General features: G+C 48.6%; 1 protein-coding gene across 2 annotated transcripts in view; it reads right to left on the reverse strand.

The window, feature by feature from the left end:
• Positions 1-27,066, reverse strand: part of LOC139401860 (ubiquitin carboxyl-terminal hydrolase 22-like) — a 75,076-nt gene that overhangs the window by 24,025 nt on the left and 23,985 nt on the right. For both annotated transcript variants that reach the window (XM_071145848.1, XM_071145849.1), the window contains 4 exons: positions 9,760-9,892; positions 6,525-6,638; positions 4,302-4,403; positions 180-346 (listed from right to left, as the gene is read on the reverse strand). In XM_071145848.1, coding sequence (XP_071001949.1) covers positions 180-346; positions 4,302-4,403; positions 6,525-6,638; positions 9,760-9,892 — 516 coding nt within the window. The remainder of the gene's footprint in view (positions 1-179; positions 347-4,301; positions 4,404-6,524; positions 6,639-9,759; positions 9,893-27,066) is intronic.

The following is a 27,066-nucleotide window of genomic DNA, read 5'->3' on the forward strand; positions in this document are numbered from 1 at the left end:
TTGCAACATTCCAGTCTTTCCCAGAAATCCCTGTTGGAGGACTCCCTCCCTGATTATTCCCTCCTGATTCCGGGAACTGGGATTCTCCAACAACAAACATTTCTGAAAAACCTGGGAATTTGGGAATTTTTTAAGGAATTGAGCAGATTGCCACAGTATCCCCCCAGCTCCGGCCTTACCTCCTGAAAGAGCTGTGACATCTCACACACCAGACAGGAGTTGGACTGCATCTCACACTTGTGCCTGTCGGACAGGAAGAAGTCGCGCAGCAGGGGGGTGTGGGTGAGGGCCTGGACGATGCAGTTCATGAAGCACGTGTTGCCCAGGTTGATCAACCCTCGTAAACCTGACGGGAGACGGGGGGGTTTAGAGAGAGAGGGGGGAAGTGAAAAAGTAGGCCCATCTTCAGGACAAACAATCAAGAAAAGCACAGCTCTAACATTCACATCTCCTGTAACAGAGAGGACATTACGCTCTGACATTCACATCTCCTGTAACAGAGAGGAGGACATTACGCTCTAACATTCACATCTCCTGTAACAGAGATGAGGACATTACGCTCTAACATTCACATCTCCTGCAACAGAGAGGAGGACATTACGCTCTGACATTCACATCTCCTGTAACAGAGAGGACATTACGCTCTAACATTCACATCTCCTGCAACAGAGATGAGGACATTACGCTCTAACATTCACATCTCCTGCAACAGAGAGGAGGACATTACGCTCTGACATTCACATCTCCTGTAACAGAGAGGACATTACGCTCTGACATTCACATCTCCTGTAACAGAGAGGAGGACATTACGCTCTGACATTCACATCTCCTGTAACAGAGATGAGGACATTACGCTCTAACATTCACATCTCCTGCAACAGAGAGGAGGACATTACGCTCTGACATTCACATCTCCTGTAACAGAGAGGACATTACGCTCTAACATTCACATCTCCTGCAACAGAGATGAGGACATTACGCTCTAACATTCACATCTCCTGCAACAGAGAGGAGGACATTACGCTCTGACATTCACATCTCCTGTAACAGAGAGGACATTACGCTCTGACATTCACATCTCCTGTAACAGAGAGGACATTACGCTCTGACATTCACATCTCCTGTAACAGAGATGAGGACAATACGCTCTAACATTCACATCTCCTGTAACAGAGAGGAGGACATTACGCTCTAACATTCACATCTCCTGCAACAGAGAGGAGGACATTACGCTCTGACATTCACATCTCCTGTAACAGAGAGGAGGACATTACGCTCTGACATTCACATCTCCTGTAACAGAGAGGACATTACGCTCTGACATTCACATCTCCTGTAACAGAGATGAGGACAATACGCTCTAACATTCACATCTCCTGTAACAGAGAGGAGGACATTACGCTCTAACATTCACATCTCCTGCAACAGAGAGGAGGACATTACGCTCTGACATTCACATCTCCTGCAACAGAGAGGAGGACATTACGCTCTGACATTCACATCTCCTGTAACAGAGATGAGGACATTACGCTCTAACATTCACATCTCCTGCAACAGAGAGGAGGACATTACGCTCTGACATTCACATCTCCTGTAACAGAGAGGACATTACGCTCTAACATTCACATCTCCTGTAACAGAGAGGAGGACATTACGCTCTAACATTCACATCTCCTGTAACAGAGAGGACATTACGCTCTAACATTCACATATCCTGTAACAGAGAGGAGGACATTACGCTCTAACATTAATTTACTTTATTTGACAGGGACAAAGACAAGTAATAAACAGTTTTGTAAATGTGCTAAATTTCGCCATGGTTTGGGCTGGCGCAATCCAGCCATGGTTTGGGCTAGCGTAATCAGCCATGGTTTGGGCTAGCGTAATACAGCCATGGTTTGGGCTAGCGTAATCAGCCATGGTTTGGGCTAGCGTAATCCAGCCATGGTTTGGGCTAGCGTAATACAGCCATGGTTTGGGCTAGCGTAATCAGCCATGGTTTGGGCTAGCGTAATCCAGCCATGGTTTGGGCTAGCGTAATCCAGCCATGGTTTGGGCTAGCGTAATCAGCCATGGTTTGGGCTAGCGTAATCCAGCCATGGTTTGGGCTAGCGTAATCCAGCCATGGTTTGGGCTAGCGTAATCCAGCCATGGTTTGGGCTAGCGTAATCAGCCATGGTTTGGGCTAGCGTAATCCAGCCATGGTTTGGGCTAGCGTAATCAGCCATGGTTTGGGCTAGCGTAATCCAGCCATGGTTTGGGCTAGCGTAATCCAGCCATGGTTTGGGCTAGCGTAATCAGCCATGGTTTGGGCTAGCGTAATCCAGCCATGGTTTGGGCTAGCGTAATCCAGCCATGGTTTGGGCTAGCGTAATCCAGCCATGGTTTGGGCTAGCGTAATACAGCCATGGTTTGGGCTAGCGTAATCAGCCATGGTTTGGGCTAGCGTAATCCAGCCATGGTTTGGGCTAGCGTAATCAGCCATGGTTTGGGCTAGCGTATTCCAGCCATGGTTTGGGCTAGCGTAATCAGCCATGGTTTGGGCTAGCGTAATCCAGCCATGGTTTGGGCTAGCGTATTCCAGCCATGGTTTGGGCTAGCGTAATCAGCCATGGTTTGGGCTAGCGTAATCCAGCCATGGTTTGGGCTAGCGTAATCAGCCATGGTTTGGGCTAGCGTAATCAGCCATGGTTTGGGCTAGCGTAATCCAGCCATGGTTTGGGCTAGCGTAATCCAGCCATGGTTTGGGCTAGCGTAATCCAGCCATGGTTTGGGCTAGCGTAATACAGCCATGGTTTGGGCTAGCGTAATCAGCCATGGTTTGGGCTAGCGTAATCCAGCCATGGTTTGGGCTAGCGTAATCAGCCATGGTTTGGGCTAGCGTAATCCAGCCATGGTTTGGGCTAGCGTAATCAGCCATGGTTTGGGCTAGCGTAATCAGCCATGGTTTGGGCTAGCGTAATCCAGCCATGGTTTGGGCTAGCGTAATCCAGCCATGGTTTGGGCTAGCGTAATCCAGCCATGGTTTGGGCTAGCGTAATCCAGCCATGGTTTGGGCTAGCGTAATCCAGCCATGGTTTGGGCTAGCGTAATCCAGCCATGGTTTGGGCTAGCGTAATCCAGCCATGGTTTGGGCTAGCGTAATCCAGCCATGGTTTGGGCTAGCGTAATCCAGCCATGGTTTGGGCTAGCGTAATCCAGCCATGGTTTGGGCTAGTGCAGATAAAAGCTGTGGTCCACCACAAAGGCCTGTGTGAACAGATCAGGTGAGGCCCAGTGTGGAGCCTGGGACTGGTCCAGCCTGTTTGGCCCAGGAATAGAGCTCTCGGCTGGGGGTTAAACTCTCCAGACTCGACCCACTCCACACACCCCGAGACAGCTGGGCTGGCCTCTCTACGAGTGTTTCATTACAGTGAGAGGGAGGAAGAGAACAAAGTAGGAAGACTGAATGAACTCTACAAAATCAAGCGAGATAACTGCAGAGAGGAAAAGGGATTGAGAGAGAAGAGGAAGAATCAAACAGAGGCGTAAGTAAGTTTGAATCTAGTTTGAGAAACAGAGAGCGTCAGAGAAAGAGAGAAGAGACCATCCTTGTTGTGTGAACTTGTCATTGAAGAAGGAACAGTGCATTCTCTCTCTCTCTCTCTCCCTCTCTCTCTGGGCTTCTGCCTGCTGCCCTGTGGTGTTCATTACTCCTCTCTAGCCCAACATTAACACATAAGTAACCCTGGACTATACAGACAACACCAGAGACACCTGGACTATACAGACAACACCAGAGACACCTGGACTATACAGACAACACCAGAGACACCTGGACTATACAGACAACACCAGAGACACCTGGACTATACAGACAACACCAGAGACACCTGGACTATACAGACAACACCAGAGACACCTGGACTATACAGACAACACCAGAGACACCTGGACTATACAGACAACACCAGAGACACCTGGACTATACAGACAACACCAGAGACACCTGGACTATACAGACACCACCACCGACACCTGGACTATACAGACACCACCACAGACACCTGGACTATACAGACACCACCACAGACACCTGGACTATACAGACACCACCACAGACACCTGGACTACACAGACACCACCACAGACACCTGGACTACACAGACACCACCACAGACACCTGGACTACACAGACACCACCACAGACACCTGGACTACACAGACACCACCACAGACACACACACGCCTGGGTGATGAAATCGATGCTGCTACTAGCACTTCATAAGGTTGTGCGGAGAGCGGACCAGCCTATTACTCACCGATAGTGCAGTTTGTAGTGATTTTCCTTCGCTTTGGATTGTGTCGTAATAACTCCAGCTCTCGCTTCGTAGGCTCCCACGTCGAGTATTTCTCCCCTACACCTGGTCACAAAGACAGAGACATCGTTGACACATTGACGAAACCATCCATATCTTCATCCTGATCCTTGATAAAGGTAGCCTGGTCTCAGATCTGTTTGTGCTGTCCTGCCAACTCCTATGGTAATTGTCACACCGGTGACCATAAGAGTTGGCAAATAGATCTGGGACCAGGCTATGATGGAGATCTATTGCAGGGATTATTAACTAGATTTGGCCCGTGGGACAATTTTTTCTTGAGCGAATGGTTGGGGCCAGAACATAATGACAAAAATAATGGAGACTGCAGACTGACCCCCCCAAACCGCCCAAACAGATAGAATATTTGACTAAAACAATCATTTCAAACCTTGAACATTTGTATACGATCATGTGTCTTTTATGAGTTGGAATATTTTGGAAACAGATTTTCAAAAATTAAAATCAGTTGGAGCTGATTTGCTGGTGTTTTCACAGTAATTGTTTTTACTACCCAAGGGCCACCAGTGGGGAAACAATGGTCTATTGAGACCAAAACATTGGTACAAAGATCAATTAAATCTGTGGAGCATGAAGAGTTCTTTTCCAACCTGAACCGAAGTCCAGTGGCCTCAGGTATACCTCAGGGCTTCATTCCAGGTCCAGAAGTACTACTCACATTGTATATTAACCATACTGCTTCCTGAGTGAACAACTGGAAGCTACACTTTCATGCTGATGACACTGTGCCAGTATTTCCACTGCAGTCATTTATAGGTGGTTGCTGTGCCACGACAAAATCATTGATGCCACGGCCCAAAAATATGGACCATGAAAAAACAATATTTCTGCTAAGGGCGACTTTGATGATGCTAAAACAGCCCACATTTACTTTTCCTCTGCAAACAAAACTAGTAATGAATAGAAAACATATTCTACTCTGGGATAGTCAGATTTATCTAGTTACCTAGTCGGCTTGTTGTTGCATGCTCTATGCCAGAGAAATATTACTCTCGAGGCACATTCAAGTTGAGTGACATTGAGAGGGAAACCTGCCGTCTGACAAGCAGTCAATGCACAAGTCTTGCAATCGCAGGGAAAACAGCAGTTGATGGCTTTGTTTATTTAATTTATGTTCGATGGCCTTGAGGTCAGGGCTCTGTGTAGGCCAGTCAAGTTCTTCCACACTGATCTCAACAAACTATTTCTGTATGGACCTCGCTTTGTGCACGGGGGCATTGTCATGCTGAATCAGGAAAAGGCCTTCCCCAAACTCTTGACACAAAGTTGGAAGCACAGAATCGTCAAGAATGTAATTGTATACCGTAGCATTAAGATTTCCCTTCACTGGAACTAAGGGGCCTAGCCCGAACCATGAAAAACAGCCCCAGACCATCATTCCTCCTCCACCAAACGTTATAGTTGGCACTACGCATTTGGGTAGGTAGAATTCTCCTTGCATCCACCAAACCCAGATTCGTCCGTCAGACTTCCAGATGGTGTAGCCAATGCTTGGCATTGCGTATGGTGATCTTAGGCTTGTGTGAGGCTGCTCAGCCATGGAAACCCATTTCATGAAACTCCCGACGAACAGTTGTCCTAACGTTGCTTCCAGAGGCAGTGTGGAACTCGGTAGTGAGTGTTGCAACCAGACGATTTTTACGCACTACACGCTTTTGCACTCAGCGGTCCCGTTCTGTGAGCTTGTGTGTTGTACAGTTGACCAGGGCAACTCTAGCAGGGCAGAAATGTGACAAACTAATTATTGGAAAGGTGGCATCCTATTATGGTGAAAGTCACTGAGCTCTTAAGAAAGGCCATTCTACTGCCAATGTTTGTCTATGGAGATTGCATGGCTGTGTGCTCGATTTTAAACACCTGTCAGCAACGGTTGTGGCTGAAATAGCCGAATGCACTAATATGAAGGGGTGTCCAGATACTTTTGTATTGTATATATAGTGTGTGTGAATGCAGCTGCCACTACTTTAAAATCACTGGATGCAGTTTATCATATCTCCACACATTGTGATCTGTATCAGAAAGTGGTTAAATAAATAAAGGTTAAAATACATGAAGGAATAAATCAATTATTGACTGGGGGGGGGAGATAAAACAGACACAGAAAAGTAGCGTTGCCTGAGCTGCTGGAGACCAGCAACACTGTACCTTGCAATTTCCAGGCTTTCCTCTGTTCTTCTTTGGCAATCTGTTCCATCTCTTTGTCGTATATGTAGTCTTGGCACACAAAACAATATATTCCACCATATAATAAGTCTATTGCTGGAAGGGAGAGAGAAAGAAGGAATACAAAACCATTAGAACTAGATATTTCCTACAGAACAACAGCTTGTGTTGATTGCACGTCTAACCTCATCATTGATGTGGCCAGCGTGAAGACAAGCACTTTCTGTGTGTTCCACTCCTCTATTGACTTGAGCCTTGTGTCGTTCCATGTCATTGCTGCTTGCATTGAAGAATTAGAGAACTATCACGTAGGGAAGGTGTGTGTGTGTGTGTGTGTCACAGAGTATGTTTTTTTTTGTGGGACTGTGTGTGCGTGCATGTCCATCACATCTACATCCCCTGCTCTTTCCACTAGCCTATGTTCTCCAACACCATGGTAACAATACCTGGGTTCTTCTGTTGCCGTGACAACCTATTTATTCATAGGTTGCACCTCTGTCACTAAGCATCATGCCACTGTTATGAACGTTCTCAAGCCCTCTGCCGGCGGGTGCCATAGTGGTGCCATAAAGTGGTGCCATAGTGGTGCCATAAAGTGGTGCCATAAAGTGGTGATAGCGTCCGTTCAGAAAGACTGGGGTTAACTACTATTTCATCTAAATTACACTATAGTGCCTGGAAATACGATGACATTGCTAAAGTAGTCAAATATTTAGTAGGAAACTACTTAGCCAGCATTATCATGTCGTCAAAATTACTTTAACCAGATGGCAACGTTGTCATTAGGGGCGGCAGGTAGCCTAGTGGTGGCAGGTAGCCTAGTGGTTAGAGAGTTGGGACAGTAACCAGCAGGTAGCCTAGTGGTTAGAGCGTTGGGCCAGTAACCAGCAGGTAGCCTAGTGGTTAGAGCGTTGGGCCAGTAACCAGCAGGTAGCCTAGTGGTTAGAGCGTTGGGCCAGTAACCAGCAGGTAGCCTAGTGGTTAGAGCGTTGGGCCAGTAACCAGCAGGTAGCCTAGTGGTTAGAGCGTTGGGCCAGTAACCAGCAGGTACCCTAGTGGTTAGAGCATTGGGCCAGTAACCAGCAGGTAGCCTAGTGGTTAGAGCGTTGGGTCAGTAACCAGCAGGTAGCCTAGTGGTTAGAGCGTTGGGTCAGTAACCAGCAGGTAGCCTAGTGGTTAGAGCGTTGTGCCAGTAACCAGCAGGTAGCCTAGTGGTTAGAGCGTTGGGCCAGTAACCAGCAGGTAGCCTAGTGGTTAGAGCGTTGGGCCAGTAACTGGATTGCTGGATGGAATCCCCGAGCTGACAAGGTAAACATCTGTCGTTCTGCCCCTGACCAAGGCAGTTAAACCACTGTTCGCCGGTAGGCCGTCATTTAAATAAGAATATATTCTTAACTGACTTGCCAAGTTAAATAAAAGGTTGAATAAAAATAAATTAGCTAGAAAAGCGTGTAAAAATGAAATGAAAACATTAGCCAGCTAAAATCCGGTGGCCTCCCCTCAATCTTAGCTAGCTAACGTTATACTGCGTCTAAATTCATTCTGGCAACATCTAAATGATGACGAAAAGGTTATTTTACTGATTATTTGCCTCCTATTAAATGTCATAGTATTTCCAAGCCACTGTAATGCACTTCATCGGCGCGTTGAGAAGAATGCTCAGCCGGGCATCAGTCCAAAACAAACATTCAAAACAATATTGTGAGGAAACATGCAACTCATGGACAGCCAAATAGAACCCCTGCACATTTGGCTACTAAAAGGTTTGTCTCGGAACTAGGAGGATCCAGGAGAGTGAAAAGGGACAATTGATGGATAGGCCTAAACAATTATACAGAAAATTTAAATGGGGCGTTGTGTGTGTGTGTGTGTGTGTGTGTGTGTGTCCATAAGAGGAGAGAGGAGCGAGCTAGAAGAAGCTCATCATCTCTGTGTCCAATGGCAACAGGCATGCACTGAGAAAGGCCTTGACTGATGTGGTAACCATGGAACCAGAGAAAAGGAGAGAGAGTTCTGTGTACAACATCACAGAGGAAGTTAAAAATAAATCTGGCAGACACACAGAGGAGGAGGAGGATGAAGGAAGTGAAGGAATCCAGAGGAACAGCTGGGAGTCAGGGGTTCATTTGATTAATGGTACAATGCACAGTGAGTGAGAGTGTGCTACTGTGGAAAGCCCTGACCTAATTAACACTGTGGTGGGAGTCTGGGGGGCTGGGATAGGGCGTGATGACAGGAGCGACTGACACGGCTCAGTGTATTTGTGTGTGTGTGTGTGTGTGTGGGTGGTTGTCAGCGTGTGTGTATAGATCAAAACCTTACTGTAACACCCCACTGAACAACTGACAAGGCTCAGTGTGTGTGTGTGTGTGTGTGTGTGTGTGTGTGTGTGTGTGTGTGGGTGTGTGTGTGTGTGTGTGTGTGTGTGTATAGATCAAAACCTTACTGTGACACCCCACTGAACGACCGACACGGCTCAGTGTGTGTGTGTATAGATCAAAACCTTATTGTGACACCCCACTGAACGACCGACACACGACTCAGTGTGTGTGTGTGTGTGTGTGTGTATAGATCAAAACCTTACTGTGACCCCCCCCCCCCAGAAGAACCGTTAACCTCTATCACACCCTAACAGATTACCTTAGCATTACCACCCTCTCATTCATCTGTCACCATTCTCCTCAGACATTATCACAGCCCGGCAATTACATCCTTTTACTTATCTGTACTGTATATAGACCCATAATTACATAGAAATATAATCAAATGGAAATTCCAATGGATCTGTGATATTTCTACGCCAGCGTCCCAAACGGCACGCCGTTCCCTTCACAGTGCACTACTTCTTACCAGAGCCCTGTGGACCCCGGTCAAATGTAGTGCACTAAATAGGAGACTTAGACTTGGATAATTACCATGTAAGAATCACAGGGTCATTCATACTCTATGTGGTTGAGGATTAAACATGTCTAGCCCTCCCACAGAGCTGACAGGGGAACAGACAGGCTTAGAGAATGACATTTGTCTGCCTGAGACTAAGTACTGGCTCCCAGTAGAACGTTAATGCTACGGAGAAGGACGGGTTCTGCTCAATGTCTCTGAAGAGGACAGTTCTCTCAGGCAGAGAGAGGCCTGGATCTGCCTGTGTCTTTGTGTGTGTGTGTGGGGGGGGGGGGGGGAGAGATAATGGACATAAGCTAGCACGTGCACATTTTACCTAGATTGTGTCGTTTGTTTTTGGCGTGCTCGTGGATGTGTTTCTTGGTGAAGCAGCCGAAGAAGACGCAGGAGAGACAGGAGTGGAGCCGGTTCAGGTGGGCGCCGCACATGTGACAGATACATGATTTGGCCTGCAGGGAGCGAGAGAGACAAAGAGGGGCGATAGAAGGATGGAAGGGAAGGTGACGAGAGAGGGGGGAGGAAAGGGAGGGGATGGAGAGAGAGAGTCAGAATTAAAAAGGAATATACATTGACATCTGAGCATTGAAGAAAAAGATGTCATCGTAGCCTGCACTCAAATAGAAAATGGATGTTACGTGCGGTTAGGTTTTTCATATTCAAACATAGGTGGCGTGTCCATAAGGCTTGGGGGAAGCTTTCCTTAAAGTCAATTGAATTGCCAATATTATATAGCCTATTGAGCCTAATACTTTCTATACAGAAATACATGTCATACTTCAAAATTAGCAACTATAGCATGATTTGGCGTCAGAGGATAATTAGCTTATTTAAAAAACAAACATTTAAAATATATTGCCTACAGTCAGTCGGAAGGAAAGGCAGCACGTGCAATTTGGGCAGATTATTGTTTGGTTGCGACTGTCTGTGAAAAGTAGAGGCCAAGCCAGGCATATTGTAATATTTCAAAATACAATCACAGGAAAACATTGTTTAGAAAGCAAATGGTTATTGCTGTAGAGAGAATACAATTAAAATACTAATGTATTTTCATTGTCATTAGGGGGGGGTTCAGTGTTACTTAAAAAGTTTGTTTTTGGACAATAATTTCCTCCTCCAGTTTAGATGGACGTCATATTGTACTTGGTCTCCCCGTCTGGTAACCTGTTATATGAACAACGTTGGTTTTATTGATCTGTGTCTGTCAGCAGAGTGGGCTACCTTGGAATTCAACATATTAAAAAAGATTCTGCTAGCGTCTCCAGTCATATAAAGTGTAGTGGAAATGAATGTGTTTATGAAAAGGCCACATTTTTCTCATGCAAAGAATGAAGAAGTGTATCTGATAGTCTAGGTCTACTCTACCCTGTACGGGCTCAGTCATGCACTGAACACTCTTCATCCATACACTAGGTCTACTCTACCCTGTACGGGCTCAGTCATGCACTGAACACTCTTTATGCATACACTAGGTCTACTCTACCCTGTACGGGCTCAGTCATGCACTGAACACTCTTTATCCATACACTAGGTCTACTCTACCCTGTACTGGCTCAGTCATGCACTGAACACTCTTTATCCATACACTAGGTCTACTCTACCCTGTACCGGCTCAGTCATGCACCGAACACTCTTTATCCATACACTAAGTCTACTCTACCCTGTACGGGCTCAGCCATGCACTGAACACTCTTCATCCATACACTAGGTCTACTCTACCCTGTACGGGCTCAGTCATGCACTGAACACTCTTTATCCATACACTAGGTCTACTCTACCCTGTACGGGCTCAGCCATGCACTGAACACTCTTCATCCATACACTAGTTCTACTCTACCCTGTACGGGCTCAGTCATGCACTGAACACTCTTCATCCATACACTAGGTCTACTCTACCCTGTACGGGCTCAGTCATGCACTGAACACTCTTTATGCATACACTAGGTCTACTCTACCCTGTACGGGCTCAGTCATGCACTGAACACTCTTTATCCATACACTAGTTCTACTCTACCCTGTACGGGCTCAGCCATGCACTGAACACTCTTCATCCATACACTAGTTCTACTCTACCCTGTACGGGCTCAGTCATGCACTGAACACTCTTCATCCATACACTAGGTCTACTCTACCCTGTACGGGCTCAGTCATGCACTGAACACTCTTTATGCATACACTAGGTCTACTCTACCCTGTACGGGCTCAGTCATGCACTGAACACTCTTTATCCATACACTAGGTCTACTCTACCCTGTACTGGCTCAGTCATGCACTGAACACTCTTTATCCATACACTAGGTCTACTCTACCCTGTACCGGCTCAGTCATGCACCGAACACTCTTTATCCATACACTAAGTCTACTCTACCCTGTACGGGCTCAGCCATGCACTGAACACTCTTCATCCATACACTAGGTCTACTCTACCCTGTACGGGCTCAGTCATGCACTGAACACTCTTTATCCATACACTAGGTCTACTCTACCCTGTACGGGCTCAGCCATGCACTGAACACTCTTCATCCATACACTAGTTCTACTCTACCCTGTACGGGCTCAGTCATGCACTGAACACTCTTCATCCATACACTAGGTCTACTCTACCCTGTACGGGCTCAGTCATGCACTGAACACTCTTTATGCATACACTAGGTCTACTCTACCCTGTACGGGCTCAGTCATGCACTGAACACTCTTCATCCATACACTAGGTCTACTCTACCCTGTACGGGCTCAGTCATGCACTGAACACTCTTTATCCATACACTAGGTCTACTCTACCCTGTACTGGCTCAGTCATGCACTGAACACTCTTTATCCATACACTAGGTCTACTCTACCCTGTACGGGCTCAGTCATGCACTGAACACTCTTTATCCATACACTAGGTCTACTCTACCCTGTACGGGCTCAGTCATGCACTGAACACTCTTTATCCATACACTAGGTCTACTCTACCCTGTACGGGCTCAGCCATGCACTGAACACTCTTCATCCATACACTAGTTCTACTCTACCCTGTACGGGCTCAGTCATGCACTGAACACTCTTCATCCATACACTAGGTCTACTCTACCCTGTACGGGCTCAGTCATGCACTGAACACTCTTTATGCATACACTAGGTCTACTCTACCCTGTACGGGCTCAGTCATGCACTGAACACTCTTTATCCATACACTAGTTCTACTCTACCCTGTACGGGCTCAGACATGCACTGAACACTCTTCATCCATACACTAGTTCTACTCTACCCTGTACGGGCTCAGTCATGCACTGAACACTCTTCATCCATACACTAGGTCTACTCTACCCTGTACGGGCTCAGTCATGCACTGAACACTCTTTATGCATACACTAGGTCTACTCTACCCTGTACGGGCTCAGTCATGCACTGAACACTCTTTATCCATACACTAGGTCTACTCTACCCTGTACTGGCTCAGTCATGCACTGAACACTCTTTATCCATACACTAGGTCTACTCTACCCTGTACCGGCTCAGTCATGCACCGAACACTCTTTATCCATACACTAAGTCTACTCTACCCTGTACGGGCTCAGCCATGCACTGAACACTCTTCATCCATACACTAGGTCTACTCTACCCTGTACGGGCTCAGTCATGCACTGAACACTCTTTATCCATACACTAGGTCTACTCTACCCTGTACGGGCTCAGCCATGCACTGAACACTCTTCATCCATACACTAGTTCTACTCTACCCTGTACGGGCTCAGTCATGCACTGAACACTCTTCATCCATACACTAGGTCTACTCTACCCTGTACGGGCTCAGTCATGCACTGAACACTCTTCATCCATACACTAGGTCTACTCTACCCTGTACGGGCTCAGTCATGCACTGAACACTCTTTATCCATACACTAGTTCTACTCTACCCTGTACGGGCTCAGCCATGCACTGAACACTCTTTATCCATACACTTGTTCTACTTTACCCTGTACGGGCTCAGCCATGCACTGAACACTCTTTATCCATACAATAGTTTACCTATTTTATTATCTTAAAATTACTATCCAATCAACTCATCACATTACGAATAGTAGATTATCGTACATAAATTTGCACATGTGATGATTCATGGAATGCTTTATTATAAGGGTGCATTTTTATGGTGAAAATTAGCTTCCCCAAAGTTGAAACTCACGTGGTGCCTATATATGCCTGGTAGGCTACACCAGTTGTAAAGGGGGGGGGGATACATGTCACTGTACGCTCTTAAATAGCGGTTGTTTTTGTGCCAGCCAGGTAGGTGGCTCCTGTAGTAAAGTGCTGTGCTTAATATTAGGACAGTTGATGAATAAATAACAGTAGGCCTATAGAAAGCTGAATGGATCCTCTTTTTAACAGGCCATCAAAACTCTGTTCTCACATCATTTGAACAGCCTATAGAAACGTTGTGCAACATGAGCTCATGGGTTCTCATGATGTGTTTGATTTGATTCTGGATTACATTTATGTCAGAGTGATTAGAGGGACAACAGAACGCTAGGTACCAGGCCACTAGCGACTGGCAGATAGCAATTTTGGTAGGCTACTACTCATCAGGTAGAAGCTTTGGAAAAGCCTAGTTACCATAACTAAACGTTTATGTGTAATTTGACTGTGGTCATGACGGTAATACAGTCACCGTAACAGCCCTAAGATGAAGGCAGACAGAGTAGTGATGGTTGGGCCCTTTGAGAAACCCCATGTGGTCCAATATATAAAAGCAGACATTCTGCTTGTCCACACAGCACACCATGCTCCATGCTCCTGATTGGATTCATGCATGGTGGGAGAAAGCATCTTTGACACACTGACAGCAGCTGGAGTGTGAGAGTGTGACGCAGTGCCTCAGAGAAAGGGATTTATAGAACCATTAGAATGCCTGGTCTTTAGTGGACCTGCCACACTGAGCTCTGCAGGGCCTGAGGCCACAGGGAGAGGAGGGGGACGTGGTGAAGTGAGGGGGCGTTGTGTGTGTGTGAGTGAGTGTGTGAGTGAGTGAGTGAGTGAGAGCTAGCGAGCGACACAGACAGAGACAAAGAGAGAGACCGACGGAGACGGAGAGGCGGAGAGAGAGAGAGAGAGAGAGAGAGAGAGAGAAAGGAGAGAGAGAGAGACAGGGAGAGAGAGAAAGCAGAGAGAGAGAAAGGAGAGAGAAAGAGAGAGAGAGAGAGAGTGAGAGAGAGACAGGGAGAGAGAGAAAGCAGAGAGAGAGGAGAGAGAGACCGACGGAGACGGAGACGGAGAGGGAGACAGGGAGAGAGAGAGAGACAGGGAGAGAGAGAGAGGGAGAAAGGAGAGAGAGAGGAGAGAGAGACCGACGGAGACGGAGAGAGAGACGGAGAGAGAGACAGGGAGAGAGAGAGAGAGACAGGGAGGGAGAGAGAGAGAGGGAGAAAGGAGAGAGAGAGGAGAGAGAGACCGACGGAGACGGAGAGAGAGACGGAGAGAGAGACAGGGAGAAAGGAGAGAGAGAGAGGAGAGAGAGACAGGGAGAGAGACAGGGAGAGAGAGACAGGGAGAGAGAGAGAGAGAGAGAGAGAAAGGAGAGAGAGGAGAGAGAGACCGACGGAGACGGAGAGAGAGACGGAGAGAGAGACAGGGAGAAAGGAGAGAGAGAGGAGAGAGAGACCGACGGAGACGGAGATGTGTTAGAGTATGTACGAATAAATATTCTAGAGTTTTCTCTGGCAGCAGAGAGAGAAAACATGGGAGGGAAAGAGAAAAGGGGAGAGAAAGGCTGAGGAAGGACAGAGAGAGGAGCCAGACATACGAGACACATCCCTGATGCTGCTCTGATGGCCGAAGACAGTCCCATGGCCCTGATTCTGCTCTGATGACTGAAGACAGTCCCATAGCCCTGATGCTGATCTGACTGAAGACAGTCCCATAGCCCTGATTCTGCTCTGACTGAAGACAGTCCCATAGCCCTGATGCTGCTCTGATGACCAAAGACAGTCCCATAGCCCTGATGCTGCTCTGATGACCGAAGACAGTCCCATAGCCCTGATTCTGCTCTGATGACTGAAGACAGTCCCATAGCCCTGATGCTGATCTGACTGAAGACAGTCCCATAGCCCTGATTCTGCTCTGACTGAAGACAGTCCCATAGCCCTGATGCTGCTCTGATGACCAAAGACAGTCCCATAGCCCTGATGCTGCTCTGATGACCGAAGACAGTCCCATAGCCCTGATTCTGCTCTGATGACCGAAGACAGTCCCATAGCCCTGATACTGCTCTGATGACCGAAGACAGTCCCATAGCCCTGATACTGCTCTGATGACCGAAGACAGTCCCATAGCCCTGATTCTGCTCTGATGACCGAAGACAGTCCCGTAGCCCTGATTCTGCTCTGATGACCGAAGACAGTCCCATAGCCCTGATTCTGCTGTGATGACCGAAGACAGTCCCATAGCCCTGATTCTGCTCTGATGACCGAAGACAGTCCCATAGCCCTGATGCTGCTCTGATGACAAAGACAGTCCCATAGCCCTGATGCTGCTCTGATGAGCAAAGACAGTCCAATAGCCCTAATGCTGCTCTGATGACCAAAGACAGTCCCATAGCCCTGATGCTGCTCTGATGACCGAAGACAGTCCCATAGCCCTGATGCTGCTCTGATGACCGAAGACAGTCCCATAGCCCTGATGCTGCTCTGATGACCGAAGACAGTCCCATAGCCCTGATGCTGCTCTGATGACCGAAGACAGTCCCATAGCCCTGATGCTGCTCTGACTGAAGACAGTTCCATAGCCCTGATGCTGCTCTGACTGAAGACAGTCCTATAGCCCTGATGCTGCTCTGATGACTGAAGACAGTCCCATAGCCCTGATTCTGCTCTGATGACTGAAGACAGTCCCATAGCCCTGATGCTGCTCTGATGACCAAAGACAGTCCCATAGCCCTGATGCTGCTCTGATGACCAAAGACAGTCCCATAGCCCTGATGCTGCTCTGATGACCAAAGACAGTCCCATAGCCCTGATACTGCTCTGATGACCAAAGACAGTCCCATAGCCCTGATTCTGCTCTGATGACTGAAGACAGTCCCATAGCCCTGATGCTGCTCTGACTGAAGACAGTCCCATAGCCCTGATGCTGCTCTGACTGAAGACAGTCCCATAGCCCTGATGCTGCTCTGACTGAAGACAGTCCCATAGCCCTGATGCTGCTCTGACTGAAGACAGTCCCATTGCCCTGATGACCAAAGACAGTCCCATAGCCCTGATGCTGCTCTGACTGAAGACAGTCCTATAGCCCTGATGCTGCTCTGACTGAAGACAGTCCTATAGCCCCGATGCTGCTCTGACTGAAGACAGTCCTATAGCCCTGATGCTGCTCTGATGACCGAAGACAGTCCCATAGCCCTGATGCTGCTCTGATGACCGAAGACAGTCCCATAGCCCTGATGCTGCTCTGATGACCGAAGACAGTCCCATAGCCCTGATGCTGCACTGATGACCAAAGACAGTCCCATAGCCCTGATGCTGCTCTGACTGAAGACAGTCCTATAGCCCTGATGCTGCTCTGACTGAAGACAGTCCTATAGCCCTGATGCTGCTCTGATGACCAAAGACAGTCCTATAGCCCTGCCTGAAGCTGATGGGACTGACAAAACAACCATATGGAGGAGCTCTGTACTGTGTTGTTGTGATGAATACAGGAGAGGGATGGAGAGAAAGGAGAGATGGAGAGAAAGGAGAGATGGAGAGAAAGGAGAGATGGAGAGAAAGGAGGGATGGAGAGAAAGGAGGGATGGAGAGAAAGGAGGGATGGAGAGAAAGGAGGGATGGAGAGAAAGGAGAGATGGAGAGAAAGGAGAGATGGAGAGAAAGGAGGGATGGAGAGAAAGGAGGGATGGAGAGAAAGGAGGGATGGAGAGAAAGGAGAGATGGAGGGATGGAGAGAAAGGAGGGATGGAGAGAAAGGAGAGATGGAGAGAAAGGAGAGATGGAGAGAAAGGAGAGATGGAGAGAAAGGAGAGATGGAGGGATGGAGAGAAAGGAGGGATGGCGAGAAAGGAGGGATGGAGAGAAAGGAGGGATGGAGAAATGAGAGAGACAGCTGAGAGAGTGGGAGAGATGGAGAGAGGGATGGAGAAATGAGAGAAAGATAGCAGAGAGAGTGGGAGAGATGGAGAGAGGGATGGAGAAATGAGAGAGACAGCAGAGAGAGTGGGAGAGAGAGGAAAGATGGACAGAGGCGAGATGAGGGGGAGAGAGGAGAGAGTCAAAGACGGAGCGACAGAAAGGAGAGGTGAGAAAAAGAGCTCTAATAAAAGCCATCAGGAAACAGGCGTCACTACGTCACCTGCTGGGCAGAGGGATGGAGAGGGGGAGGAAAGAAAGGTAGAATAGAGCAGGAGAAACATTAAAGACTAAAATCTGCAGTTTAGTGTCCATTTCAACCATGTTTCTAGAAATGTGAGTAAGAGATAGTAAGAACACAGTAACCACTGACATGACGCTCACTGACACACACACAGACACACACACACACACCAAGGTATTAGGCCAAGAGCAAAGAACACCGCACAAAAGGTAGGCTACAGTCACCTGACGAACAGCAACACAATAAAACCCGACACCATTACGACAGCATGGAGAACCATTGTAAAGGGGTCATAAAAGATCCAGCACGTTCTCAGTTTCACTTCCTCCACATTATATCACTATGAAACACAGACTCCAACCCTGTTCCTGGAGAGTTACAGTCCTGTAGGTTTTAACTCCAGCCCTGTTCCTGGAGAGTTACAGTCCACTAGGTTTTAACTCCAGCCCTGTTCCTGGAGAGTTACAGTCCACTAAGTTTTAACTCCAGCCCTGTTCCTGGAGAGTTACAGTCCACTAGGTTTTAACTCCAACCCTGTTCCTGGAGAGTTACAGTCCAGTAGGTTTTAACTCTAGCCCTGTTCCTGGAGAGTTACAGTCCAGTAGGTTTTAACTCCAGCCCTGTTCCTGGAGAGTTACAGTCCGGTAGGTTTTAACTCCAGCCCTGTTCCTGGAGAGTTACAGTCCAGTAGGTTTTAACTCCAGCCCTGTTCCTGGAGAGTTACAGTCCAGTAGGTTTTAACTCCAGCCCTGTTCCTGGAGAGTTACAGTCCAGTAGGTTTTAACTCCAGCCCTGTTCCTGCAGAGTTACAGTCCAGTAGGTTTTAACTCCAGCCCTGTTCCTGGAGAGTTACAGTCCAGTAGGTTTTAACTCCAACCCTGTTCCTGGAGAGTTACAGTCCAGTAGGTTTTAACTCCAGCCCTGTTCCTGGAGAGTTACAGTCCAATAGGTTTTAACTCCAGCCCTGTTCCTGGAGAGTTACAGTCCAGTAGGTTTTAACTCCAGCCCTGTTCCTGGAGAGTTACAGTCCAGTAGGTTTTAACTCCATCCCTGTTCCTGGAGAGTTACAGTCCAGTAAGTTTTAACTCCAGCCCTGTTCCTGGAGAGTTACAGTCCAGTAGGTTTAAACTCCAACCCTGTTCCTGGAGAGTTACAGTCCAATAGGTTTTAACTCCAGCCCTGTTCCTGGAGAGTTACAGTCCAGTAGGTTTTAACTCCAGCCCTGTTCCTGGAGAGTTACAGTCCAGTAGGTTTTAACTTCAGCCCTGGCACCCAGTGATCTGCCTGTCACTGGAGTCAGTGTTTCCCAAAGATATATGTTCTTACTTGTGAGGGAGCAAAGCATTGTGAAGCAACATCCAGTGATGCAAACAACATTCAAGCAAAACCAAACGGCTCCAATTTGTGTGAGGTGGGGAGCCATAGCTAGACCGCTAAATGACTACGTTCTAGCAGGGGAAACAAGCTGCCTCCTCAATGCCACATTGGCAGACAGATAGAAAGGCAGTAAATGCATTGACATTACACTGTGGCCTGTCTCTGAGTCATGAGTCTGTTTCTCACAGTGACTGATTCCTTGTGTTCCCTCTCCTAACCACGGTGAAGGAGCTGCAGCGTGCAGTTCTGGCCAGCAGGGGGAGTGTCAGGGAAATGTCTGATTTTCCTACCATGTCATCTCCACAGAGCCCAGAGTAATGCTGCCGGCAGGCTGCAGACACTAAACATTCATCATAGAAGGACCAGATACACTGTGAGAGAAGACGAGGCTATTGTCCACCTACACAGTTATGACTGCCACGGTGGTGATATAAGATTGCAGTTATATCATCATATCACTGAAATAGGACACACACACACATCTATGTTGTTGCACGGCCTTAGGAGCCCGGGGAGGATTGATGATGGTGCAGTAAACTGGACATTCAGGGCCACATACACTAAGCTCTGTTTTCATTCAGTCTGGAGTGGGCGGGGCTTATCACACTGGGATGAATGGGATCAATTAGAGGGGGGGGTCTAATAGTGACAGGCGAAGGAGAATCACATTCAGACTGGATCCTGATAACACAGACAGGCTAGTCAGGGCCCTCCAACCCTGTTCCTGGAGAGCTACCCTCCTGTAGGTTTAAACGCCAACCCTGTTCCTGGAGAGCTATCCTCCTGTAGGTTAACGCCAACCCTGTTCCTGGAGAGCTATCCTCCTGTAGGTTTAAACACCAACCCTGTTCCTGGAGAGCTATCCTCCTGTAGGTTAACGCCAACCCTGTTCCTGGAGACCTATCCTCCTGTAGGTTTTAACGCCAACCCTGTTCCTGGAGAGCTATCCTCCTGTAGGTTTTAACGCCAACCCTGTTCCTGGAGAGCTATCCTCCTGTAGGTTTTAACGCCAACCATGTTCCTGGAGAGCTATCCTCCTGTAGGTTTTAACGCCAACCATGTTCCTGGAACCTCTCCTCCTGTAGGTCAACTCCAACCATGTTCTTGGAGAGCTACTCTCATGTAGGTTTTAACTCCAACCCTGTTCCTGGAGAGCTACCACCCTGTAGGTTATATATCCAACTTGATTCAGTTTATCAACCAGCTAATTATTTGAATCATGTGTGCTAGATTAGAATTTCAGTGAAAACCTACTGGACTGTAATTCTCCAGGAACAGGGTTGGAGTTAAAACCTACTGGACTGTAACTCTCCAGGAACAGGGCTGGAGTTAAAACCTACTGGACTGTAACTCTCCAGGAACAGGGCTGGAGTTAAAACTTACTGGACTGTAACTCTCCAGGAACAGGGCTGGAGTTAAAACCTACTGGACTGTAACTCTCCAGGAACAGGGCTGGAGTTAAAACCTACTGGACTGTAACTCTCCAGGAACAGGGCTGGAGTTAAAACCTACTGGACTGTAACTCTCCAGGAAGAGGGCTGGAGTTAAAACCTACTGGACTGTAACTCTCCAGGAACAGGGTTGGAGTTAAAACCTACTGGACTGTAACTCTCCAGGAACAGGGTTGGAGTTAAAACCTACTGGACTGTAACTCTCCAGGAACAGGGTTAGAGTTAAAACCTACTGGACTGTAACTCTCCAGGAACAGGGTTCAGAGCAAGAGATGGAGAGTAGAATGAGGCTGAAAGGGAGACGTTAGATGTAGGCTTATATGAACGAGAGAGCGAGAAAGAAGCAGAAAGATGAGAGAAAAAGAGAGGAGAAAGAGAGAGAGGAAGGATGCAGGAAATGTGATTGTGATCATAAGTAGACAGACAAGGCAGGCTAGTTCTCTAAAGACAGTCCCTCCTACACCTCATTATCATTAGCTCTCTGCTCCAGACCCTCCCCCTCAGCTCTTCAAGAGAGATGCTGCTGTTGATGCCTTCCAGCACCCCTCCTAACTTTCTGCATTGCACCAGAGCTCCAGTCAAAACAGCTACCACTCAACGTTGCAACCGCACCCCCCTGCACCCCAACCCTAAGGCCCTCTTCCCTGGGTAAAAATCCATTGCTACCCCCCCCCCCACACACACACACACACACACTCTCGTTCCCATGCAGCCTGCCAGCCAGACCCTGTACTATTCCTCAGTGTCAGCAGTAACCCTCCCTTCCACTTCCTGAGGCTTTAAATGTCCTATTAGATCGGCAAAGGAAGAGAAACTGTTGGGAGTGGGGGAGACAGGCGAGGCAGGGGGAGACAGGCGGGGCAGGGGGAGACAGGCGGGGCAAAGGAAGAGACTGTTGGAAGTGGGGTAGACAGGCGAGGCAGGGGGAGACAGGCGGGGCAAAGGAAGAGACTGTTGGGAGAGGGGGAGACAGGCGGGGCAAAGGAAGAGAGACTGTTGGGAGAGGGGGAGACAGGCGGGGCAAAGGAAGAGACTGTTGGGAGAGGGGGAGACAGGCGGGGCAAAGGAAGAGACTGTTGGGAGAGGGGGAGACAGGCGGGGCAAAGGAAGAGAGACTTTTGGGAGAGGGGGAGACAGGCGGGGCAAAGGAAGAGACTGTTGGGAGAGGGGGAGACAGGCGGGGCAGGGGGAGAGAGGCGAGGCAAATTAAGAGAGACTGTTGGGAGAGGGGGAGACAGGCGGGGCAAGGGGAGACAGGCGGGGAAAGGGTGAGAGAGACAGGCGGGGAAAGGGTGAGAGAGACAGGCGGGGAAAGGGTGAGAGAGACAGGCGGGGAAGGGTGAGAGAGACAGGCGGGGCAAGGGTGAGAGAGACAGGCGGGGCAAGGGTGAGAGAGACAGGCGGGGCAAGGGTGAGAGAGACAGGCGGGGCAAGGGTGAGAGAGACAGGCGGGGAAAGGGGAGACAGGCGGGGCAAGGGTGAGAGAGATGGGCGGGGCAAGGGTGAGAGAGACAGGCGGGGCAAGGGTAAGAGAGACAGGCGGGGAAAGGGTGAGAGAGACAGGCGGGGCAAGGGGAGACAGGCGGGGAAAGGGGAGTGAAAGGGGAGACAGGCGGGGCAAGGGTGAGAGAGATGGGCGGGGCAAGGGTGAGAGAGACGGGCGGGGAAAGGGTGAGAGAGACAGGCGGGGAAAGGGTGAGAGAGACAGGCGGGGCAAGGGTGGAGAGACGGGCGGGGCAAGGGTGAGAGAGACGGGCGGGGAAAGGGTAAGAGAGACAGGCGGGGCAAGGGGAGACAGGCGGGGAAAGGGGAGACAGGCGGGGAAAGGGGAGACAGGCGGGGCAAGGGTGAGAGAGACAGGCGGGGCAAGGGTGAGAGAGACAGGCAGGGCAAGGGTGAGAGAGACAGGCAGGGCAAGGGTGAGAGAGCCAGGCGGGACAAGGGTGAGAGACAGGCGGGGCAAGGGTGAGAGAGACAGGCGGGGCAAGGGTGAGAGAGACAGGCGGGGCAAGGGTGAGAGAGACAGGCGGGGCAAGGGTGAGAGAGACAGGCGGGGCAAGGGTGAGAGAGACAGGCGGGGCAAGGGTGAGAGAGACAGGCGGGGCAAGGGTGAGAGAGACAGGCGGGGCAAGGGTGAGAGAGACAGGCGGGGCAAGGGTGAGAGAGACAGGCGGGGCAAGGGTGAGAGAGACAGGCGGGGCAAGGGTGAGAGAGACAGGCGGGGCAAGGGTGAGAGAGACAGGCGGGGCAAGGGTGAGAGAGACGGGCGGGGCAAGGGTGAGTGAGACGGGCGGGGCAAGGGTGAGAGAGACGGGCGGGGCAAGGGTGAGAGAGACGGGCGGGGCAAGGGTGAGAGAGACAGGCGGGGAAAGGGTGAGAGAGACAGGCGGGGAAGGGTGAGAGAGACAGGCGGGGAAAGGGTGAGAGAGACGGGCGGGGCAAGGGTGAGAGAGACAGGCGGGGCAAGGGTGAGAGAGACAGGCGGGGAAAGGGTAAGAGAGACAGGCGGGGAAAGGGTGAGAGAGACAGGCGGGGAAAGGGTGAGAGAGACAGGCGGGGCAAGGGGAGACAGGCGGGGCAAGGGTGAGAGAGACAGGCGAGGAAAGGGTGAGAGAGACAGGCGGGGAAAGGGTGAGAGAGACAGGCGGGGAAAGGGTGAGAGAGACGGGCGGGGCAAGGGTGAGAGAGACAGGCGGGGCAAGGGTGAGAGAGACAGGCGGGGAAAGGGTAAGAGAGACAGGCGGGGAAAGGGTGAGAGAGACAGGCGGGGAAAGGGTGAGAGAGACAGGCGGGGCAAGGGGAGACAGGCGGGGCAAGGGTGAGAGAGACAGGCAGGGCAAGGGTGAGAGAGACAGGCGGGACAAGGGTGAGAGACAGGCGGGGCAAGGGTGAGAGACAGGCGGGGCAAGGGGGAGACAGGCGGGGCAAGGGTGAGAGAGACAGGCGGGGCAAGGGTGAGAGAGACAGGCGGGGCAAGGGTGAGAGAGACAGGCGGGGCAAGGGTGAGAGAGATAGGCGGGGCAAGGGGAGACAGGCGGGGCAAGGGGAGAGACTGTGGGAGAGCGGCAGGGCCCACAGCTAGTGAACAGGGGGGTAGAAGCAGACCATGAGAGCAGTGACTCACCACACACTGTTTCACATGCAATAAGCCGCTCTGCGGAGATGGACACACACACACGGGCGTGCACGTACACACACACCATCATAAATAGACTCCCTGACACGCACAGCCTTACAGACATTTACTCTCTTGTCCTCTCCTCTCGGTTTCTATATTTAATAGTGGTGAGGTTGAGGAGGAAGAGGGGGTGGATGCTGATGCTCCAGTGCTGTTCTGACTGACCCCCTGAGGGTTCAAGCCAGGGCTGTGTCAGGTGACATCTCCCCTCCCTCGCTCTACTTTCCCCTTGACTGACTAACGCCTAGCCTGTCGGCCCCAGGCTCACTGAGCAGCACGAGACAGAGAAGCATCGCCGAAGACGTGTGGCATAGACTAACCATCTTTCTACCATTACACTGTACTACACCCCTACTACCGTCCAGTTCCTCTGCTGTCTGAACCTGCCACACACACACCTTTAACAGGCCCCATGTAGACACACCTTCCAGCCAACCTCACCCTGTGGAAGCAGGAGAGACATGAAACAGAATGGTGAGAGTACCCACGCGATGCAGCGTGTTCTCTCTTAGCAGCAGCAGCATCCCAGAGCTGAGCTGAGCATGGAGACAAGCTGCTTTGATGCTACCATGATCAAATGGTGTTTGGTGATGTTATGCTGCTGTTCAGACGTGATGTGTGTATGCATGTGTGTACATGTGTGTGTGATGAAGGGTGTATATTCAGTATTCAGACCCCTTGTATTTCTTCACATTTTATTGTGTTACAAAGTGGGACTAAAATAGATTTGTCATGTTTTGTCAACAACACACACAATACTCTTATGTCAAAGTGGGAAAAACATATATGACAGTGACCGACTTAGCAGGAGGAAAACTGATGCACAACCACATTCAGAAAGGTCACCTTGTGTATGATTCTATTCTAACTCTGAACAGTAAGTGGAGGTCTTGACTGAGTTCCTACACAAGGGTCCCATCCCTGGTCTAGTTAAGAATGATGCCCTACATTATGTATTAAAACACCCAGACATCTGAAAGATACACTTGTCCTTCTGAACTGAGCTGCAGGACAGGAATGAAACCGCTCAGGGATGTTACCATTAGGGCGGCAAGTAGCCTAGCAGTTAGAGCGTTGGACTAGTAACCGGAAGGTTACAAGATCAAATCCCCAAGCTGACAAGGTGAAAATCTGTTGTTCTTAACTGACTTGCCTAGTTAAAAGGTCAAATAAAAATAAGTGAAGCCATTGGGGATTTTAAAACAGTGTTCAATGGCTGTGATGGGAGAAAACTGAGGATGGATCAACAACACAATAATGACCTAAATGACAGTGAAAAGAACACAAATGTACTAAATAATAACAAAACATGCATATTGTATGCAATACTGCAAAAAACATGGCAAATGAATATAATTTTTGGGCTAAATGCAAAGCCAACACAAGACATCACTGAGGAGACGATCTGCCTCCTTATTGTCAAGCATGGGGGTGGCTGCATCGTGGTATACAGTTTAATCAGGTTTTACATAGACTTAAATTGGAGTCACTAAAACTCGTTTTTTCAAACACTCCACAAATTTCTTGTTAAGAAACTATAGTTTTGGCAAGTCGGTTAGGACATCTACTTTGTGCATGACATAAGTAATTTTTCCAACAATTGTTTACAGACAGATTAAATCACTTAATCACAATTCCAGTGAGTCAGAAGTGTACATGCACTAAGTTGACTGTGCCTTTCAACAGCTTGGAAAACTCCAGAAAATGATGTCATGGCTTTAGAAGCTTCTGATAGGATAATTGACATAATTTGAGTCAATTGGAGGTGTACCTGTGGATGTATTTCAAGGCCTACCTTCAAACTCAGTGCCTCTTTGCTTGACATCGTGGGAAAATCAAAAGAAAGACATCAGAAAAAAAACTGTAGACCTCTACAAGTCTGGTTCATCCTTGGGAGCCATTTCCAAACACCTGAAGGTACCACGTTCATCTGTACAAACACCATGGGACAACGCAGCCGTCATACCGCTCAGGAAGGAGACGGGTTCTGTCTCCTAGAGATTAACGTAATTTGGTGCAAACAGTGTAAATCAATCCCAGAACAACAGCAAAGGACTTTGTGAAGATGCTGGAGGAAACAGGTGGAAAAGTATCTATATCCACAGTAAAACGAGTCCTATATCGACATAACCTGAAAGGCCGCTCAGCAAGGAAGAAGCCACTGCTCCAAAACTGCCATAAAAAAAGCCTGACTATGGTTTGCAACTGCACATGGGGACAGAGATGGTACTTTTTGGAGAAATGTCCTCTGGTCTATGAAACAAAAATAGAACGTTTTGGCCATAATGACCATTGTTATATTTGGAGGAAAAAGGGGGAGGCTTGCAAGCCGAAGAACACCATTCCAACCGTGAAGCACGGGGGTGGCAGCATCATGTTGTGGGGGTGCTTTGCTGCAGGAGGGACTGGTGCACTTCTCAAAATAGATGGCTTCATGAGTAAAGAAAATTATGTGGATATATTGTCGCAACATCTCAAGACATCAGTCAGGAAGTTAAAGCTTGGTCGCAATTGGGTCTTCCAAATGGAAAATGCATCCCCAAGCATACTTCCAAAGTTGTGGCAAAATGGCTTAAAGACAACAAAGTCAAGGTATTGGAGTGGCCATCACAAAGCCCTGACCTCAATTCCATAGAAAATTTGTGGGCAAAACTGAAAAATTGTGTGCGAGCAAGGAGGCCTTCAAACCTGACTCAGTTACATCAGCTGTCAGGAGGAATGGGCCAAAATTCACCCAACTTATTGTGGGAAGCTTGTGGAAGGCTACCTGAAACGTTTGACCCAAGTTAAACAATTTAAAGGCAATGCTACCAAATACTAATTGAGTGTATGTAAACTTCTGACCCACTGGGAATGTGATGAAAAAAATAAAAGCTGCAATAAATCACTCTCTCTACTATTATTCTGACATTTCACATTCTTAAAATAAAGTGGAGATCCTAACTGACCTAAAACAGGGAATTTTTACCAGGATTAAATGTCAGGAATTGTGAAAAACTGAGTTTAAATGTATTTGGCTAAGGTGTGTGTAAACTTCCGACTTCAACTGTAGGTATGCTTGACATCGACAAATACTGGGACGTTTTTCAGGATAAAAATAAATGGGATAGGGATAAACACAAGCAAAATCCTAGAGGGAAACCTGCCTCAGTCTACTTTACACCAGACACTGGTAGAGGAATTCACCTTTCAGCAGGGCAATAACCTAAAACACAGGGTCACATTTACACGAGTTGATTACCAAGAAGACAGTGAATGTTCCGGAGTGGCCAATTTA

This window comes from Oncorhynchus clarkii, unplaced genomic scaffold, assembly GCF_045791955.1.
Source record: "Oncorhynchus clarkii lewisi isolate Uvic-CL-2024 unplaced genomic scaffold, UVic_Ocla_1.0 unplaced_contig_335_pilon_pilon, whole genome shotgun sequence".
NCBI classification, from domain to species: domain Eukaryota; kingdom Metazoa; phylum Chordata; class Actinopteri; order Salmoniformes; family Salmonidae; genus Oncorhynchus; species Oncorhynchus clarkii.